The sequence below is a fragment of the Crinia signifera genome, chromosome 4, assembly GCF_055691185.1.
Source record: "Crinia signifera chromosome 4, ASM5569118v1, whole genome shotgun sequence".
Lineage (NCBI taxonomy): Eukaryota > Metazoa > Chordata > Amphibia > Anura > Myobatrachidae > Crinia > Crinia signifera.
The window spans coordinates 271,156,400-271,178,402 of NC_139220.1; the positions used below are offsets into that span (position 1 = coordinate 271,156,400).

At 44.7% G+C, this 22,003-nt stretch overlaps 1 protein-coding gene across 2 annotated transcripts in view; it reads right to left on the reverse strand.

The window, feature by feature from the left end:
* Positions 1 to 2,069: 2,069 nt before the first annotated feature.
* The window catches only part of ARHGAP25 (Rho GTPase activating protein 25), a 78,682-nt gene continuing 58,748 nt past the window's right edge, over positions 2,070 to 22,003 (reverse strand). Inside the window, exons 5-11 of one of the 2 annotated variants that reach the window (XM_083179802.1) lie at positions 11,199 to 11,406; positions 10,501 to 10,633; positions 8,970 to 9,043; positions 7,528 to 7,649; positions 5,910 to 6,025; positions 5,276 to 5,805; positions 2,070 to 2,843 (exon numbers count right to left, since the gene is read on the reverse strand). In XM_083179802.1, the coding sequence (XP_083035928.1) occupies positions 2,636 to 2,843; positions 5,276 to 5,805; positions 5,910 to 6,025; positions 7,528 to 7,649; positions 8,970 to 9,043; positions 10,501 to 10,633; positions 11,199 to 11,406 (1,391 nt within the window). In that variant the 3' untranslated portion in view covers positions 2,070 to 2,635. Of the gene's footprint in view, positions 2,844 to 5,275; positions 5,806 to 5,909; positions 6,110 to 7,527; positions 7,650 to 8,969; positions 9,044 to 10,500; positions 10,634 to 11,198; positions 11,407 to 22,003 lie in introns of both variants that reach the window. The other variant, XM_083179801.1, reaches the window with a different exon arrangement.

Sequence of the window (22,003 nt, forward strand, 5' to 3'; positions counted from 1 at the left end):
AGAAGTGTCAAAATGAGCATTATCGCTCATTAGGCCTAATTCAGACCTGCTCGCTGGGCTGCAAATGTTCAGAACCCAGCGTGTAGGTAACCATCACCTCCTGCCCTGTGAAATCCTGCCTTACACATGTGTTTGCATGGGCTGCGATGTGTATGGGTGCACATCCGTTTGCATGCGGTCGCCCAGAGGAAAAATCATTTGATTTACACATTCACATCAAATGACTTTTCCTCTGGTCCCTGCAGCCGCCGTGTAGCCCAGGACTCACGTCACAGCTATGAGTAAAACAGATGCTTTCGGCCAGGCACCAATGTCATTCGCCCACCCCTAGCAGGCATAAACATGCCTGCATTTTCCTGGACACTTCCAGCATTTCGTTGGGTGTGCCCACCGTTTTCGCGGGCATGTCCATGAAACGGCTAGGATACATCTCCACACTCCCACTCCATGTCAATCACGCTGCGAGTGCACATTGAAATATTTGCCTAAGCCGCTCGCAGCAGGGCCTGGCGCGTACGCATTGCAGCCAATGCGCCTGCACAGTAGTGCATGCATAGGTCAGCATCTGAATTCGGACCTGGTCTGAATCAGTCCCATTATATGACCTAGTATGTTTGGGACTTATCTGACATCTTGTCTATTGTGGCTCCCGCCGTGCCAGTTCCCTTCACATTGACAGTGAGTACCAGCTGGTGATGGGCAGTGTTTTGGGTGGCATTTGGTGTGGCTCCACTACACTTTTGACTGTACTGCAGCCCCACCTCTATAGTCCCCACTGATAGTGATGTTTTGTGATTATTCATGGAGAAAATTATAAACGGCTACTAAGACAGGACTGCCGGTTGAAAGGGCTTGCTTCCGGTGCCACTTGACCACCAATGGTATCTCTCTCTCTCTCTCTGAGTGCTGCTGATTAGCTCTGATCCCTTTAAAGGGCAGTGAGGCCACCTTTCCATAAAGGGTCTAACTCTGGCACTGCCCATCCTGTTACTGTGGTCCATTACACTCTGGCAAAGTTTTGATTGTCCTATAGTCTGTCTGCGGGACCCTTATACCATCGCTGGGCCATCTTTACCACTTGTGTTTTCTATATATGCATATTGGATGTTATATCTGAATGGTGGCAAAATTCCACTCTGGAGGAACCATTTTAGGATTCCTTGATCTAAAGGAAAAATATTCTGTTCTTTCCTGTTACAGAATACGTGTGAACTGTTCATATAATATGCTGCTTCCACTGCCCCTGAGGAAGTCTTTCTGACGAAACGCGTTGGGATTTCTTCTATGATTGGAAGTCCAATCAACAGTTCATTTGATCATGAAAGTTGTGCTGAAATACATTTTTATTGTGAACATTATTATTGCTCATTGAGCATCTTTTATTATTAAATAAGATTGTTACTTTTTACATGTGGTAATTCATGTCTGGAAGCGCACTCTGATTCTTTTGCCTTTTTTTCATCTCTAAAAAACTGGGTCTCGCCTAACAGGAGACCTTTCAGTGATGCTGCTGCTTTTACTCTACCTGGGCACAGATTGGGGCACTCATGTCAGAAATAAATCCTAAACGGTTTATGTTGACCTTCAGGAGTTTCTGATTAATTTCTGGAGCGGGCGGCACTCAAGGTCTTTTCAAAAGCATAATGTGAGGCAAGCTCAAGTTGATTTCAAAGTCTCCTGATGAAGATTTTTAAATAAAACCGAAATGTTGAAATCAACTTGAGCTTGCCTCACTTTGGGCCTTATTTTGGTTCATTCTTTCTGACAAAATCCTTCTTAGATGGACAAAACCATGTGCACTGCAGGGGGGGCAGATGTAACATGTGCAGAGAGAATTAGATTTGGATGAGTAATTTTGTTTCTGTGCAGGGAAAATACTGACTGCTCTATTTTTACACTGCAATATAGATCTCACTTTGAAGTAAAACCCCACCCAAATCTAATTCTCTCTGCACAAGTAAAACCTGCCCCACCTGCAGTGCACATGGTTTTGCCCATCTAAGAAGGATTTTGTCAGAAAAAATGAACCAAAATAAGGCCATTTATGCTTTTGAAAAGACCTTCAGTGCCGCCTGCTTGCCTGATTATATATATAATATATATATATATATATATATATATATATATATATATAAAACACACGCAATAGAGTTCATTTGCAGGTCAGCCCAGGAAGACCCAGCTTATCCTATACACTAGAGTCACTCCAAAAGAAGCACAAGCTAGCTGTACAACAAATCTAAATCATACAGATGATAAACAGACTCACACTTGAGTGGTAGGATACAGCAATTAGCCAAGAAATGTCTCTGGTCTTAACTTCATACCTTATATGTAAAAGGACTTATTATTTAAAATAAAAATCCAAACACAAAAGTAAGTTACTTCAGTCATGGTCGGTGTCAGACTTTATACAATGTAAGTCCAATCATTCCACCAGAAAGTGCTGTTGTTCATGGCCAAGCCCACTGCATTGGAATTCCTTCTTTTAGTCTTACAAGATCTTCTTGTGGGAAAGAAAACTTGTTCCAGATATTTTTCACATTCTCTTTTCAGGAGCCCAAACCGGCCTCATGTACAACATACAAAGTTGGTCATCCACACGGCCCACAGCTATAACCCCAAGTTAGAAGTCTCATGGCTTGTTCCCAGCTTGGCTCATGGCTCTGACAAACCCCTGAATCTCTTTCTCCAGCTGCTTGTTTCTCCTTTCTGCATCATCTCGTGACCGCTCCATGTTCTGCAGCGTAATTTCCAGCGCCATCCGCTGGTTCCTTTCTTTTTCCAGGTCCTCGTTTAATTGAACCACTTTTTTCCAAACATCGAAATTTTCTTTCTCCAGGCTGCCAAACACGGACAAGAGAAAATCAGGGAAAATTTCACTAAACACGTAGAGAACATTTTTGAAAGTCAGCCGACATTTAAAGCAATTCTTACTAAGGGGGTTATTCAGACCTGACCGCGCTGCTGATATTTTGCAGAGCGTTGCGATCAGGTAATCACTGCCCAGGTAGAGTAAAAGCCTGGACTTACAGACTACTCTTTTTGAAAAGTGTATTTTTGAATACTGAGGGTGTTATATTTCCTTGGGCAGTAGTAGATAGATCCTGAATCTGAAGGCCCCCGTACACTGTGATTTAGGCCTGATTTCACCAGATTCGGACAGATCGGGCCAAGAAATCAGGCAAAATCGCGTGTGTTTGAAATCACAGCTGATCCAATGCGCGGTTCCATTCCCATCGGATCAGAGTTGGAGATCGGAACTGCTTGCACATTCGACCTCTGACTCGGACCTCCTCCCGGCAGCGCGGCACAAGGCCACATGCGATACATCCCATGTCAAAGGACCGCATGTGACACCACATCACACGCGATCCTGCTTACCTGGAATGTCCCAGGCGGCTCAAGGGGGATCGGATGGCCATGCACTGCTGTGACTTCTCACAGTAGTGTATGGCCACCATTACTTGAGAACAAATTAACTGCATCTATTTACTTGTATTGAAAGGCTTTTGTTTCATTTTGTGACAGTTTTTTCCAAATATAGCAGTTAAACAGTCTAGTCCGTTGTCAGCCTACCCACCTCAATATACACCTCCGTGTGCACTTGGGAAGTATGCAACTGTACGTACAGGTCAGGTGCTGTACTATCTTATCAGGCATTTTCATAGAGTTGGTGGAAGGCGCATGTGTGGGGCTTTGAAAAACCATTGCTACCAGCTGTGTGTAACAAACTCATTAATAATAACCATTGTGACCTCTGTTGGGTACATTTTTTGTGCCAGTGCACCCATAGGGCCCGATTCAATAGTGATCTGTCCCCAGAGTATTCTCACTGGGGACCGACGGACCGTATATTTATATGTGCAGGGCCGCTGTATGAACACCTTTATATGGGTATGGGAGGGTACTCGGCAGCTGTGATAGAAACTGACTGTTCGGGGCTGGAGCTTACGTCACACAACCTTCCTTCAAACACCGGCTTTATGTCAATCGACTTACACATGGCCAGCAAATATAAAGTAGCGGGATTGTATCACAGAACGTCCTCACACATGCCTACTACGGGCCCTATGCATGCGCAGTCTATCGATAGTCAACCAGCCTGTATATTTGTAGTAGTGCGATCAGGTCTGAATTAGGGCTTTAGTCTGTGTGCACATAACTGTCCACCAAGCAGATTTCCTTGTGTATGTGAAATATCAGTAGGTGTGCTGACAACATTCAACTTTTATAAGTTATAAGATAAAATCATTGTTATTACGTAATTTATTTATATATATATATGGCTCCAGAAGGAGATGTTTCACTTTCAAACAAAGGAGAGAGATGAAGTGGAAAAGGAAAAAATACCAGACAATCAACTTCTGTCATTTTACAGCTGTGATTGAAAAAATGCAAGTTAGGAGCTGATTTGCTGGTACTTCTCTCTCTCCTGACTTAATGTTTCTCCAAGGTTTGATACACCTTCATGCAACACATTTCAGAAAATGTTTAATCATTCATTCACTTTAGTCCTCGCAGTCTTGGAATCTTGGTGTTGTCCTGGATACTGGCTTGACACTGAAACGTCAGGTATCAGTCACAATTAAATCATCATTCTATCATCTAAGGAATATAGCCAGAATCAAGCACTTACTGTAATTCCCTCAGAATATCGGCCTAAAGTCATACATGCATTTGTATCATTGCGCCTCAACTACTGCAATTGGTCTCCCAGCAAAAGAATTGCACCGCTTGCAGATGGTACAAAATACAGCTGCCAGGCTATTAACCAATCAGCCCCGCTCCAGCCACATAACAACCATTCTGTACTCCCTTCACTGGCTGCCTATAAGATGGCAAATAATTTTCAAGATTGGCTTACGGACTTTCAAAGCTCTACATGACCAGGGCCCAAGGTACCTGAAGCAGCTTCTGATCCCTTATTGTCCCACTCGATTAATGCGATTAGACTACTAACAGTACCCAGAATTTCCCTGAATTCATCTGGGGGTCGCTGTGGCTCCAACTCTATGGAACTCACTTTCTCGCTCAGGTCGAGAAGATTCCACTCTGGAATTATTCAAAAATAGACTAAAGACTTTCCTGTTTACCCAAGCATTTCACTAATGTCCCTTGTTAAGTTGTTAAGTTTGTTTTGTATGTTGTGCTGTAAAAGGCTAATGCAAGCATAAATAACTATTATTATTATTATTATTATTATTATTATTAATAATCATACACTTAATCTTTCAATCATGCTGGTATATCAATATCTATGTTGTCTGGTCACCTTTTCATGCGATCCTGAAGTGTTTTCTGTTGAATCGTCATCTCCTCCAGAGTACTCGCTAACAAGCCACAATTGTTGCTTTCCTGTTTATCAGTAAAGACACCATTCCTCAGGTAGCCGGGACTCTGCTGGCCGGCTGGCATTTTGGCATCACCACTCACAGTTCTTTCATGAACTGGGCCTGTCCTTGTGTTTTTCCGACTGTCACCTTGGGAGTAAGGGACATTATCGTAGGTTGACCTTCGATGTTGGGAAATCTCTTCTGAAAGTGTCCTCTTGTGGCCAGGAGAAGTGGATAAATATACCTTCGGAGATGCCCAAAACTCACCGCTGAATATTTCCTCTTTGAAGCTGTTGGGATTGTTGCCTCCTAACTTTTGTGACATGACAAAACTTGTGTTGGGGAGAGTCTGAGTACGTTTTCTTGAGTACATCTGCCACGATTCTGGGCTATTCAATAACAACGAACAATCATCTTCTTTAAGAGACAAACTGTCATCAGAGATGGATGAACCACAGGAATCATGTCTCTGGGGCACAAATACAAAACAATTAGGGTTTAGAAATGAATGTGAATTAATGGTGCATGAGACAGTCAGTGGTCATCACCAACTGTACTTTAGTACTATCTTACCCCTTGGGCTTTAGGCGAGTGTCCTGCAGGTGGAACACTCTCTTCAGCTGCATCCCAACCAACTGAACTTCGTGGGATTTGCATCATCTTGGGATCATTCTTCTGGGTCTTGGATTCTGTGGGAAGGTCATTAGTTTTAGGAAAGAATTTCTCATGGTGGCTGATCATCACTGTCATCAACTTCTGGATCTGAGGAGCACCTACAGGTGGAGAGGACACAATATTCCATTAATAATCCAATAGTGAAGGTCATTCTCAATGTGGTATTTATGTGTGCAAAGACTCAAAGCACAGGCACAGATGTTCTACAAACCACTTGTGCAAGACTACAGCGAACAGAATGACATATTTTTCATAAAAATATATAAGCTGAAGGGAGAATTATCCTAATAATATAATAATATAGGTACATGACATTCAGAATGTCTTAAAGCACACAGATCATGATACTAATAGGATGTACAGGTTCAGAAGTATGTCGGCTGTAGAACTTTAAACACAACAGTATACAGTACAAGCAGTGCCGTCTTTCCCATTGGGCTTAATGAGCAGTTGCCAAGGGGCCAAAGGATTCTAGGGGCCCACCCCAATGGGGAAGACGGCACTTCCCGGGGTGCTGCTGCTGCGGCAGGTTGTGGGCAGCAGGGTCGGGGCAGTGGCAACCAGGCAGCGGGGATCCAGGCAGCAGCGGCTGGAAGCTTGTAGCGCTATTTGCTGGGCGGCAGGGCGGGAAGCGCTGCTGAATTTGAAAAATATTGTAAAGACTGGCCAGATGCTGATTGGCTGAATTCTCTCAGCCAATCAGCGTCCGGACAGTCTTTTCAGAATCAGCAGTGATTTCTGCCCCGCCGCCAGGCAAATAGCGCTACAAGCTTCTGGACGCCGGTGCCCGGATCCCTACTGCCTGGACGCTGCTGCACAGGTGTGGGGTGTGGGGGGCGCAGTGAATTATTTTGCCCAGCGGCCAGCGCTAATGTTAAAATGGCCCTGAGTACAAGTGACTGGCGCCACAAATTGTGATGCCTAGAGCTGTCTCAGCTTGACAGCAGGCAGCGATGGAACCTGGACAGTAATACTTGATGAAGCTTCCTCTCCCTTACGGCTTTCCTCTCTTCTCTTCCTTCACTGCTCCAAGCTCCGCCCCACTATTTGCATCACTTTTCACCTGCAGTGCACATGGTTTTGTCCATTTGGGAAAGATTTTGCCTTTACAATCCACACTGAATTGGGTCATTAGGGCTCAGACCGGAACGCATGGCAGTGCACAGCGTTAAGGAAATGTCTGTGCAATTTTGTGTACTTTAAAATACAAATGAAGCAGGAGGAGTCTGTTGCTGATACACTCCTCTTATTTGCATTTGTCAGATCTGAGGATGCAATCATAGATCATGTTTTGCGATGGTTTTGCGCACTGGTCAGCCTATTTAAGCTGAAGCTTATGCTGGCCATTGGATATAGACACCCGGGTCCAGTCAATCTGCATCATCGTCACCCTGAACTTAAATACGGCTTCAAACCAGGGTGACACACCCACTTTTCAAGTACAATACAATGCGCCGCTATAACATAATCCATATAATTAACGTATAATAACCCTACACAAACAACGAGTGATTACCTCTCATGAGAGCTACTGGCTCTTCTGTCTTTGGTTTCAGAAGATTGACTCCGATCACCATGGCCAGATTGTCTACGCTCATCTTATTTACACCCGAGTTTTTCTGTACTTTATAAAGAAACCTGAAACAGTGCATAGAACAGAAGTGTTCCCATGAAATAGAAGCACAATCACTTATAGCAATGTACAGTGGGAGGGAAGGGGGGGGGGGTCACAAAAATATGCAGAAAAGGGGGCGTAGAAACACTTTGGCATTTGGGGAATAAGATTCAGTAGATGTGTAATACAAATGTAGTTAAAGGGATTTGTTTGAGGGTTCCCACTACTGCTCCCCCTTTCTGCAACCCTAAACATGATTGTGAAAGCAGTGTACTTTGTTCATATGGAACAGAGATCTCATTGTCAGCCACACTGCACAATGGACACAATGATTGTCACACTGCTCAGAGATCCACGAATGCCAGTGCTATACTTCAGCTACATTTCACAGCCATCTGCTATACCTAAAACCTGAGACATTGCAGGGATGAATAGTATTCTGCTGGAGCAGTGATCGCACATACCCCTTCTTCATATCAGACACCTACTGACCAGACACTGTGGGGTTACTGGGCACTGAGATTGCCTCTTGGTATTATATATAAAGCAGAATTGGTCTCATACTGTAGCTTTGACTGATCCTGGAATCTCAAGAGAACCCAGATAATACAGGGGAAGGTCAGACACCTTGCAGTGCCTATGTCCTCTTCCTTTACAGGGGGTTCCGATCTGACTTAATGAGCCAGTACTTGTACCAACTCTTGTCACCAGTTCGTGATTTGGGGAATCTCCAGCACCCTAGAACACAAGATGGGCACCTACTGTATCCTACTCTGTCAGGGTTATAGCACAGGTTTAAGTATTGGTATGGCAATTATACTAAACACGCATTGTTGCCTACCCTCCTGCATTCTGCAGGAGACTCTCTGATATAGCAGCAATCTCCCTCTCTCCCTCATTAGTCTAGCAATCTCCCTCATGTCACGTAGCCAACATTACACTGTTTCATTCTTGGGGGAAAAAAGGAACGAGAGTTAGATACATTTACATGAAATCATCAGCACCATTTCCCAGCTCTATACCAAGTATAGTATGTCTTACTAACTGCTTTGGGGCTCATCTACATTTGGATATAAGTCATTTTACAAGATTCCTCTCAGATGTAGCAGTGCACACCCACGCTTCTAGGTGCCACGTTCACAATCTCTTTTCCCAGTCTTTCCATATATGGAACTAGACACGCCCTTTGGGTGGAGCATGACACGCCCCCTCAATGGGGAGCCGTGCAAAATTTTACTACCAACTATAATCTGCCTGAAACTAGTTTTCAAAAGTAGGCAAGTATGCAAACACGGCTTAATTGCGACTTAAGTGCAAATTACATCTGTGAAAACTAAAATTACCTGCATATGAAGCTGAGGAGATTGTAATTCTCTTTAGGGAGAATCTTTATTTGCTTCATTAGTTCTTGGTGACCCTGCAAGAAATAGGCAGTAACTATTTATTGCTCTACAGAAAATCTGCACAAGACATACTGTATATTTAACAGAAGATGCCCCTTAGTGAGTGGTGCCCGATCAGGCACATGCCGTTAACTTGGCATGTCTTTGTGTCATTATTCTCGAGTGCCGTCGTACATGTCTATGGTGTCTCTTTTCTGATGGCAGGCAATGGGGCCTGTATACCGTCTGAGTACTAGATCCTACTGTGTTATATATATATATATATATATATATATATATATATATATATATATATATATATACACACATATATATATATATATATATATATATATATATATATATATATATATATAATCATGTCCATTCTTTAGAATGTCAGCTCTCATTAACAGGGCCGTCTTTCCTCAGGTGCTTTTCCTTCTCTTACTTAAACCATCCTGTGGTTTTCTTCCACCCTGATACCTATTGAAGTGTTGACTGCTGATGCAGCTATGTATATGTATCCTGTACTTGTCCTCTTTTGTATTCAACTGTAATGCAGCATACACACGGGGAGATGTGAGAGCAATTTCTAAGTGATCTGACTACATCACTTAGAAATTAAGCACAAATCGCTCCATTTGTATGCCCCACCGGCAGCGGCGATGTGCGGTCCCATGCGTCTCTGTTGCCTGACTAGATTTAGACTGCATGCAGTTAAAATTTAGTCATCACTGACCCGCATCGCTGGTGAATCTCAGGTGTGCCGCGATGTGTGCTGAGTGATCCATGCTTATGTACGTCGCTCAGCACAGCCTCCCCCTTAGCACGATCTGTATGCCCCTAAAGTCACTGTTTTCTGTTTTACTTATTTGTTTATGTAGTCTGTAATTCGGTGTTGTGAATCCCTTGTGTTGCCAAATATATAAAGGATAATAATAATGCACTTGTAATACTATAATAGTTATTTCATGCTTTACAATGTACAGTATATGCCATCTACTGATTAGTTCTGATTCAGAATTTTCTTTATTTTAGTCCAAATACTGTGGTTTCTAATCAGTGTGGGGTAGTTATTCTTGGTTCTACAGTTATCACGCAGCTCCTTGTGTTGATCTACTTCCAGTATACAGTAGACCAGTAATTGGCAGGTTGCATGCTGGGTAAAATAGTATTGTATTTACAGTGGACAGTTTTTATTTATACTTCCCTGATGAACGATTAGATAAATCTGAAACGTTGGAATACTTATGCTTATCTGGACATTATCTTTTAGAGTGCCATATGAAGAGGTGAAAGATTGTCATTCACAGTGGATTTTTTACTTTTACTATACATTAAGCTACATCAACATTCTTAAGATTTCTGTACTTAAAGTATACTTGTACATGTTTTTCCCCAATTTTATCACTATCGCCATGGACCTATCATTATCACTAATCGTATTCCCCAGACATGTATATGATGTTATCATCTCAGTGTCACTTACCTTCTCTTCATCCACACTTATTGTACTTTCACATGCAAGACAGTGCTCATACTGGGACCAAGGGACAACAGGTTCTGGGAGCTCCCGCAGATACAGTTTGAACAAAGAAGCCACGGTATGGACGTCTGTATCCCTGACAAAAAGAAGGGAGAGATAAAGAGGGGCTTGGTCAAGGAGGAAGTACATCAAGTATATAGTATCTCAGTTCTAGATGTTCCCCATTAGAAATAAACTTAGTGAGTCAATGATAGAGTGTTCCAGGAGAACAGATTAACCAGATAGAGCCACCCATGTTCAAGGAGGTATATTTCTAGATTAAGTTAAAAGATAGTCACCTGTGTTCTAGGAGGTATATTCTAGATTGAGATAAAGGTAGAGCCACCTGTGTTCCAGGAGGTATATTTCTAGACTACTGTAAGTCAATGATAGAGCAACCTGTGTTCCAGGAGGCATATAGATTGTGTCAAAGCTAGAGCCACCGGTGTTCGCGGACCTGTGTTCCAGTGGGTGTATTTTTTTGTGTTACAGGAGGTATATGTCTAGACTCAGACCTAACACATGTCTCTCCAGATTTAATTGTATGCAGTTTGATGATATAATTACAATTTCCTATGCTTGGTAAGACATATTGGAAGTCATCTCCCCTCTGCAGACTATTGTGTGGAAGGAACGTGTATCTAACAGCAGGTCTGAGTTACTTGCTAAATGAAGGTCTTTCTCCGGCATCAAAGGCTTCCTTCAACTGTTTCACAAGATTGTCCTGTCCGGGGAGACGGAATATCCCTTCTTCATCCAGCCCTTTATCCAGGATAAACTCTGCACACTTCTCAATCAATATAGGAACCAAATGCCTTCCATATTTCTTCTCATATACGATGGTGTCTGCTAGTCGCTGGCCAAATACGGCTGCAAAGATAAAGAAGACGAGAGGTCATTCCAAGTGTCCCCTTTACTACCGTCCAAGAAATGCAAATACTATTGCAAAGAAACATTGCAGTGTAATGGGGAATTGGTAATGGCTGCAACACAAACTGACTACAATTATATTATAATACTCCATGAAGAGATTGGTTGGTTTTGTCTTGCACATGATTGTCGCTGTAAACATCCCGCAGCCGTGGGTTTATTCGTCCTATTACATGTACTCTATTGTAAAAGACTCACATAACAAATTGATATGATCATAATAAATATATTCACTCCTTGGCAAGCTCGGGCCAGTTTAATTAGTACCTGCCCCACCCCCATCTTGGTTCCCCTGAGGATACGATACTTATCCAATAGGGAATTACCATAATACAGTTCCAATACACTCTGTACATAGAGGTACATAGGACATTACACCTACTCAACATAATATGGCCAATGGGCGTGAGAATAACACAATACACAACTCAACATACAAACTGTATGAAGCTATAGAAGTCTACATGACGGACTGCATGGTGTGACCATAACCATTGTAGCTAACAAACACAGACTGATTTCACATTGCTGCAGTTAATGGAGACCCTACTCCTGATCATAGTGACATACAGTAGGAAATGTATCAAAGCTTGGAGAGCATTAATGCGGAGAGAGATAAAGTACTATCCAATCAGCTCCTGTCATTTTCCAACACAGTCTGTAACATGGAAGTTAAGGCCCCCATACACTATGCGATTTTGGGATGATTTCATCCGATTTCAGCACTTTGGGCCGATAACTGGGTGAAATCGTCCCAAAATCGCAGATGTGTGACACCTGATCCGATCCGATGCGCGGTCCCGTGTGCATCGGATCAGGGAGGTCGGACGGTCTGCACATAAGATCACGTCCGACCGGGGGAGCAGTGGGATCAGCAGCTCTCATAAGGGGGACGCCGGAGCGGGTGCTGACCTGGCCGGCCAGTGTGTGATCACAGACATGAGGAGCGGGGAGTGGGGACGGGCAGTGCAGTCACAGTGGCGGGTGTTAGATTTTTAAAATACCTGTCAAATGACTGGCCGTTCTCTGATTGGCTGAGAGCTCTCAGCCAAACAGAGAACGGCCAGTCATTTGACAGGTACAGTATTTTAAAAATCTAACACCGCCACCCTGAGAGCTCTCAGCCAATCAGAGAACGGGCAGTCATTTGACAGGTATTTTAAAAATCGTAAGCTGCCCATACACGGAGCCGTTCACCGGCATCCATTCTGTACTATGCGATGCGCGCTCCCGCGCATCACATAGTACGGTACAAAAAGTATGTGCTGCACATACTTTTTGTACTAGGTAAACATCGTATCGGATTGCAGTGCATGCACACTGCATGCACTAGGGATGCGATCCGATACGATGTGTGCTGTATAAGTACAGAACGGATCCGATGAACGGACCGTGTATGGGGGGCTTAACACCCGCCAGGCCGCCACTGTGACTGCACTGCCCGTCCTCGCTGCTGATGTCTGTGATCACACACCGGCCGGCCAGGTCAGCACTCGCCGCCGCCAGCTAGTTAAAGTGTCAGGACCCGCTGCCCGCTCCAGCTGATTGGTTGGTACTTTCCCTCTCCACTTGATTTACCTCCAAGCTGTGATACATCTCACCCTTAGTACACTATATCAGTGTGCAGTAAACATAGGACCTGCACCTATGTGACATGACACGGCCAGTGGAAATTACCACACAATTCCCGGACAATCAACACTACACATACCCAAAATGGCAATACTACAGTCTACTGGCACTGTCTTCAAGGGTGGGAGTCATAGGGTCAACCAACCAAAGGTTGACATGCATTGGGTCAATCACAAAAGGTTGACATAGCTTAGGTTGACACCTGAAATATGTCGACATGGTTGGAAGGTCGACACAAGCATTAGGTACATGGGGTGAGATTTAATAGGATGAGATATTCAGAAAGTGAGAGATTTGGGAAGAAATCTCCAGGTTTTTTAAAGCGGCAATCATCTACACCTCAAAACCAGTTTGATTTTGCAGTGTAAATGATTGCCGCTTTAAATAAAACTGGAGATTTCTTCCCAAATCTCTCACTTTCTGAATATCTCATCCTATTAAATCTCACCCAAGGTGTCTAGGTCAACAGTCAAAGGGTCGACATGGATTTTTCAGTTTTTTTTTACCTGAATGTCGACATGGTTGACATGGACACAGTATCGGTGCTGATCGCCATGAAATACCGCCTGTCGGCACATGTTGGCTCCCAAAAAAAAGTGAAAAACCCATGTCAACCTTTTGACTGTTGACCTAGACACTGTCGACCTAATGTTTGTGTCAAACTTCCAACCATGTCCACCTTAAGAATGTCGGCCTATTTCAAGTGTCGACTTAAGCTGTGTCAACCTTTAATGGTTGACCCAACGACCATATACCGTCTGCAATATGATTTCACTTGTTGCAGACATGGGCTTATCAATGTAATCCACAGTGCTTTGTGTCACTGTGGCCCCTATCTCCATCTGCATAAGTATGTGAATCATACAACAGTACAGTGGGGACCAGGACTGTGATTAAACCATTACCTGCAAATTCACCTGGGCCAACCTTCCGGCTTCTCCTAGATTGGACAGTATCTTATACTTTACATTTGTATGTGCTGTGGTACACTGCACCTCCCACATAATATGGGATATACTCTGAGTCTAGACAAATCTGTATTCAGTGTAATACGGCCTACACACATGCCGATATTAAGGCATTTTCTAAGCGATTTTGCTTAGTTTGGCAAAGTCGCTTAGCAAATGCCCTCACATCGGTGTATGTGTGGGGGCTATATCGGCAGCAGTGCGCGTCCCCGCGCGTCTTTATCGCTGGCCGAGATTGATGGACAGTGTCCATCAATCTCAGCATCGGCAGGGTTCTCCCACCGGAGAACACTGGCGCTGTCTGCTCGCTTAGCACACAGAGCTGACAGCTCGCTCTGTGTGTGGGCTGTCAGCTCTGTGTGCTATGCGATAGCGGCGCAGCACAGCCCGACCTAGCATAGCTAGGTAGCCCTGCACTGTTGCACACATCGCTATGTGTGTAGGGCCCATTAAGAGCACTGCTCAGCTGAGCTGGGATGTTGTTAGAGCAATAACAGCTTTGACAGATGGTGGAAGCACACTGCTGAAAAGCACAGTGCAGGAAAACCAATGTATTCAGTAACAGGTATAGCAGAATATGTCCAAGGCAATAAGGTTAAAAAATATATAAAACCCCACACACCACCCTACAGTATCTACTCGTGAGAATATTACACCGAGCACCGAGCTGATATGAGCATCTTTTATCTTTATCCAATAAAATAAATCCTCTGTGTATTATAATTGTAAAAACAAAGGAAAGATAAGTGCATTTAATAAAATCTTTAATTATACTGAAGCACTATATTCAAATTAAAGATAAATGTGTAATGAATGTGTTTCTTAACTGAATAAGTCCAAATTGTGGGACTGCAAATTCTATATACAGTACACAATCACCACAGTTACTAGTGCAGTAGACTCATCAGATGCCAACTACACAGCCTACTATTTACAATGCCAACGTGTGTCTTCTGCTTTGTGATGAACAGCAACACTACATGTGATATACAGTACATACCACTACAAGATACAGGATTACTGGCTGGTGCTGCAGGGAGATGGACTTTTGTTGATTACGAGTGACCAGATCCGGAACTGTAGACCCGAAGCCGCTCTGCTTGATCCCCTTGAATCCTTTTACATGATGTTATTCACTATGTTATTGTAAGTGTACATCCCTATTAAATTCTCTGTGTTTTTAAAGTTATGCAATAAGGCCCTTATTCTAGATGCGTATTTCGGACAGGCACGCCGTCTGACTGCGGTAGGACGCCGAGCGAATGGACCGCGACCGTTTCATGCGAACACACACACCCCCCCCCCATCTGTGGGAACCTCCCCCATTCTCCGATGGTCGCCGACCATCGAATGATGGACCGAGCGGTCAGGCAGCACCGAGTGCTCCAGACCACTCAGCTCAGACATTTTTCCGTATGAAAGCAGGGATATGGGCGGGCAGCTGGCATCCGGCTATGTTATATGTCCGCCCCCCCCCCCCACACGTGCGTCATAGCCGCATTACCCTATGTACGCCCAGCGTTTTCATGGGAACGCCCATGAAGCGTGGGGTGTACGCATATGGTAATGAGCCCAAACATCCCTTCACACCCCTCTTCCCCCCCCCCCCCCCCCCCCCTGCTCGGATGGTTCCGACCAATTGTTTTCTGCACGGAACTCACGCCGTGTTCGGACGTGCGAGGCGTTTGCACATGTGCAGAAACACCTCTGCACATGCGCAAACATCGGCCGTCTGACCGCACACGCAGCCGTCTGACTCAATCAGAATAAGGGCCTATGTACTCTCTCTTTTTACCTTTTATATTCATTGGTGAGGATATGGAGGAGTGACAAGAACTATTGCATATTTTTGAGCTGCAGAAAGTGGATGTGAAACGCTTAGAAAGGTATGGAGTGACATCATTGGGGACATTTATGTTATTATATCCACCTTGGTGCCACTACTTCTCTGGGAACCCTGCTAGTGCTTCATTTCTTTGCTATTTGTTTTTTTGGTTCAGGACACAACAGCAGTGCAGAGGAAACAGGAGTTACGCTGGAAGTAAACATCATGGGCCAAATGTAATAGGGTGAGAATCAGAAAATCACATGGCAAAATCAACCTGGCTTTGCAGTGTAATTGATTGCTGCATTAAAAAAATGGGAAAACTCTCCCCAAATCTCTCACTTTCTAATTATCATCATTACATTTGGCCCATGTCTTAGTTCTGTAACAATGTACTATACATGTTTCTATTTCTATAAACAATTGTAGGTTCAATAGACCATGTTGTTGAATTAATACCATAAGAACAGTTTTACAATGGTCTCTTGTTATTGGTTGGGAGACATTCGGGGAAAATAATCGCTGCTAACAGTACACATAATGCTATTGACCTGTTTATATAATCTACCTCTTTGTGGAAGCTTAACCCTCTTCCTCCTGAGCGCAAGGCAAATCAGTCTCATCTTCAGAGCTGGAATACAGCCAAAATCCCACCCCAACTTCCTGTACCATCCAGGCATAACAGCGATAATGGGGAGACCTCTCTCCAGTGCTGCTTGTTCCCAGGTGGCTGTAGCTGTCAGTGAGAGGGCGCACTGTCTCCAACCTTACTGCAGATCCTGGGCTGGGGCCTGCCCATACCTGCCTCTCCTACAAAAGACTCCCTTTGTTTTAAAGAAATGGATATAAACCAGAATTTCTGTCCCCTCCCTCTGAAACCTTTTTACCTGCTTATTGTTAACTCATTAATACCAGGCACTAAGCATCATACCGATGTTACGATTACTATTGAAAAACTCAACGAGATGAGAGAAGGGTCATTTAAAAATATATAGCTACAGCTCTCTCTTATATTGTGGTGGCGGATTATGTACCTGTTGTAGACAGGCAGCTGGGTATTACAGGCTGTACAAGTAAGGTACTGGGGCTAAGGCTAATTTATTTGCAGAATGGGCATAGATTACTGTAAAAACACAAACAAAAACTGCATTTCTGCTTATATGTGGAGCTGTACACATATCTCTGCATCTGTGGCGGTGGCCATTTTCCCGGCATTTTGTGCATGCATTGTAGGAAAATAACCAGCAGTGCCATTTATCTGGAGACATGCACATTAGCATCAGACTTTGGGACAGGGCTAGAGTCTCCTAGGCCCTTATTCTGGTTGGTGCGGCCGGAGCCGCATATGCGGCTCCGACCGTGCAGGCGAATCCCCGCCTTCCATACGGATCGCCACCTGCCGTCCGTACGCGGATATGTGGCGATCCGCATGAAATTGGACGGGGATACGCCTCCTCCATGGTGGGAGCAGCCCCTGCATTCGATGGTCGCCGAACATCGAATGCAGGGCCGCACGCTCCACCAGGTCCCGCAACACAAGACCACACGGACACTTGTCCGTGTGAAATCTTGTATGGGGGCGGGCAGCTGACATCCGGCGATGTCAGATGCCCGCCCCGTACCCACGCGTCACGGCCTCATTACCATGCATACGCCCCGCGTTTGCATGGGAACGCCCATGAAACGCGGGGCGTATGCATAGGGTAATGAGGATAAGTAGCCCCTCACGCCCCTCTACGCCCCCTGTGCGGCGTATAGAGAATCCTTGCGGCGAAATCGCCTGCACATGCGCAGAGTGACCTCTGCACATGCGCAGAAGATAAACATCGGCGGCCCGTACGCAAGCGGGAAAAACCGCATCGATCAGAATAAGGGCCCTAGTGACCCTATTGCCCAGAATCTCTACACTGCTGCTGGACAGAGAGCTTTTCAAACCAATACTGTTGCCTGATGCTCAGTCTACAGAACAGTTTAGCCCTAATGTTTTAAGACTGAGAGGCACCGGCATTCTGAGGGATTTTTGGAAAAGTATCTCTGAGATACAATATTGCTTGGAGAGTTATAAAATGGAGAGATAAAATATCAACCAATCAGCTCCTAACTGCCACGTTGCAGGTTCTGTTGAAAAATAATAGTTAGGAGCTGGTTGCTTGTTACTTTATCTCTCTCCATTTTACTACTCTCCAAACGATGATGCACCTCGCCCTATATCTTTTATTCATTTATTAAACTAAAAAGCAGTCAACACTTTAGAACACTATACTGTGAAATTACAGTTAAGGCAAACTTACCTACCCCGAAAATCGGGTCCCCCTCCCGGCCCCCACAGTAGTGTTGGCAAGCCTCCCGCATTTAGAGGGGCCCTCACATCAGCCCCCGCAACCCCTCCCTCTGAGAGTCAAATACCAGCATTCACGGCTCTTTGGGGAGGGGGCGGAACTAAAATGACACAAATCACTTCATTTAGTGCCACCCCCTCCCTAAAGAGCCACTAATCACAGCAATTACAAAAATGGGGGCGTGGCTTAATGACTGCAAGCCGCACCCCCTGGAAAATCTGTAGAGAGTCTCGTCTCTGGGCTTCTCCCGAAGAGGAGACACTTACTGGTAGATTTATTAAACGTCGATCAGGGGAATATGCGCTATCCCCGTGCGTTATAGCAGGGGATAGCGCTTCCCCTGATCTATCACACCCGCCGAGCGTTTACTCTAACGCCGGCGGTGTGGGGCAGGAGGCATAGCGCAGGGGCGATGTTTTGCACTGCGCCCCTGCCTCCTGCCAGATTTATGAACGGTTAGCATCGCTGACCGTTCCGCCGCCTGCAGCTGTCGACTTCGCCAGCTGCAGACGGCGATGCCTATACCTAACAACAGGGACAGCGCTGTCCCTGCTGCTGGGGCTGAGCTGCGCTGGGATCTCGCGAGACTAGCGAGATCCCGCGCATGCGCAGTGAGCCGGCCGGGGGGGAAGGAGACGGCGCATCAGTATTAACTGATGCGCTGTCTCCAGGAGGGACATCGCCGGAGGGGGGAGTTAGCGCTCCCCCACTCCGGCGGCAAGATCTTAGTAGATCTTGTCGGTGTCCCCTCCTGCTTCGCCTCGCTAATGAGGCGAAGCAGGAACTGTTATAGCGGCGCGATAGGCGCCGCTATAATAAATCTACCCCTTAATGTAGGAAAGTATGACTTATGGCCTGATGCGGAGAGATAGCTACACCCTGCACAGACAGGCAATTGCTGATAATGGATTATGCTGGCCACACATCAGACCAACTTTCCTCCAACCATCCAACTAGTTGCTTGGATGGAATAAAAATATGGTACTGGATGGGAGCAAATTTAATATTTACTTCAGAAATTTGCTCCCAAAATCTGGAAAAGGACAAAAACTGTTGCTCAGACACGGTACTGTAGATGATTTAAACAATTTGACTGAATGTTTTTGTCCATTTTCCTGGGTTTCTGAGCACATTTCTGATTGTCCTCCAGTACCATATTTTTATTCCATCCAAGCAACTAGTTGGATGGTTGGAGGAAAGTTGGTCGGATGTGTGGCCAGCATAAGTGTGCACAGTTGTAGAATGAGACAAAAATACACATAGGTTGGGTACACGCTATAAGATATTTCCTAACGATATGCACTAACGATATCATTAATGATATTTTCATCATATCATCTAGTGTGTACACTTTATATCTTAATGATGCAGCGGGGGGGGCCGGGCAACGTCACTTAACGATATCATTAATGATATAATCCTATGCCCCCCCCCCCCCAGACACCTTTACTAAAGACAACAATAAGGCGGCATTGCATATATGCCCTCATTCTGGTTGGGACACTGTATTGCAGCAACCGATGTTGAGGACCTGCGCATGTGCATATGCTCCTGTGCGGGTCTTCTCTGTGGGTGCCCTCTGAGACTTGCATAGTCTCTGAGGCGCTCACAGTGGGGAGGCATGTGCGGGGCATTCGTAGCATTTCCAAGCGGGAGGCTTCCTGCTTTCAGCGGGCGGGCAGCTGCTGTCACCGGATGTCAACTGCCCACCATTTTTACAGAGTAGGGCACCGCTAATCTAAGTTACCAGAGAGTGACTTAGATTAGCGAGTGCTTCTGAAATCATTCCTGGTAGCCGACCAGCGAATGATTTTGGGTCCCCACGCAAGGCAACGAATCGATGTTAATGCCAAAACATCCATTCACAGGCCTGCGGGGACATTCGACGGGCAGCGGGGGTGGTGGGCATTTGTGCGGGCGTCATTAGTTGGCTCGCAAAGGAGCGAAAAACTGCTGCTTTGCGTGTCAATCAGAATGAGGTCCATAGAGCATACCACCTAACTGCCCCAATTTATGACATTAGACCTAAAACATTCTAGATATATCCGGATGTGCAGATGACATCACCTGACCATTTTTTGAAAGAACATGGCGACAAGGAAAAAGTATTGCCGCAAAGGAAGTCAGCTGATACTCTACTGGATGACATGATTGAGACAAAGCGATGTGCTGCTGTGTTATTGGCAACACAAATGAAATACAGTACTTGGAAAGAATCCATGGTACAAGCAGCCCTTTATTCCAATTAAAACATTCTCAATTGTAAGATTTAAGATATTAAGATGCTTTTATAGTAAGTGGCTTATAATATGTTATGCTCTCTTTGATTGAGAATATGTTAATTGGCCTTGCTGTATTTACAAAGATAATAGCATAACTTATTCATCACTGTTTATGCTGTGAATCCTTTCAATATAGTTTTGCTGGATAACCTTTTGTATCTGTATCTCCGCAGCGCTTTCAGGATCCGTGATTCATTTCTTCTTTGCTATTTTTAACAACTGTCAAGTTCATCAATGACCTAAGGATACGTAATGCAGCTGACGCACACAGTGATAATGATAAGGCCCCTCAGGAACAATGACAGCTAGAACATTAAAGAGCAAGGACTTTATATATTTGGTTAAAAAAATATTAAAATAAAATAATTTAGGGAAACCTTTTGGTGGGGCAGCTTTGAGGGGGACTAAGTTAAAACCAGAACGGACCCGGAACGCCGGACCAAGGCATCCCTGTGACAGCTTTCTCCGGGGACATGGGGAAGGAGAGATTACAGCCTACCCGTATGGACCATTTTACTACATCCCGGAACATACTGGGAGGCTCCCTCCCTCCTCCTGTCCCTGGTGATAGGTGTCACAGGCATCCCCCACCCAGGATGGGACACCCCCTGGACCGGACACTACAAGCTCGGGAATGACAGAGATTGATTAATGGTGCCTGTCCGCAAGGGTGAACTACCCTAGGTGCAGGGGGTGCAGCAGCTATGGGGCCCTGAACTGTGAGGGGTCCTTCTTTCTTATAAAAGTTACATGTGTTATATATATTTTTCACGATTGTGTAGTACAAAGGGGCCTTTAAAAGCGTTTGCTTTGGTGCCTACAAATATCTAGTTACGTCCCTGCCTTTCCGATCCAGCGTTCCAGGGTCCTGTCCAGTTACGGTTTTTATGTATACACGTTTTGAGGTGACTATGCCACTGCCCTGTGACTATCCCCACTGCCTCGCTATACCTTGGACAAGGTAGCTCCACTACCGCTTACTATTCTGTCAGACACACATGTGATTGGCCACTTATGCAGCCTGACCTAGGGCACTGTATAAGTCACTGATCATAGTATTTGAAAGCAGCGTTTCTGAGCAGCTCGCTTCAACTAATATGACCATAACATGCTTTTCTAAGAAGATTTCAATTTACTTTCATCTAGAGACAAGCCAGTTAGAGTCTTACATGTACCTTAGCCATTAGGAACCATTTCACACAGTATGTCCAGGTGTATGGCAACACAAATAACTGTACCGCTCCTGACTAAAATATTCAAATACACTTTTGGCTTTCACCATACATACATCACAAGTTGATAAGGGAACATGAGAACATATTTGTGCAAAAATACTGTTTCATTCAAAAATTCACAAACAACTGTACTTCACACGACACAAGAGGGAACGGACAAGTACAGCATTTTAATTGTCCATGCATTGTATAGTACAGTGAAAGATGAGGACACCTTGCTAAGGTAGTTGTTGCATTAAACTACATTGAGGATGAA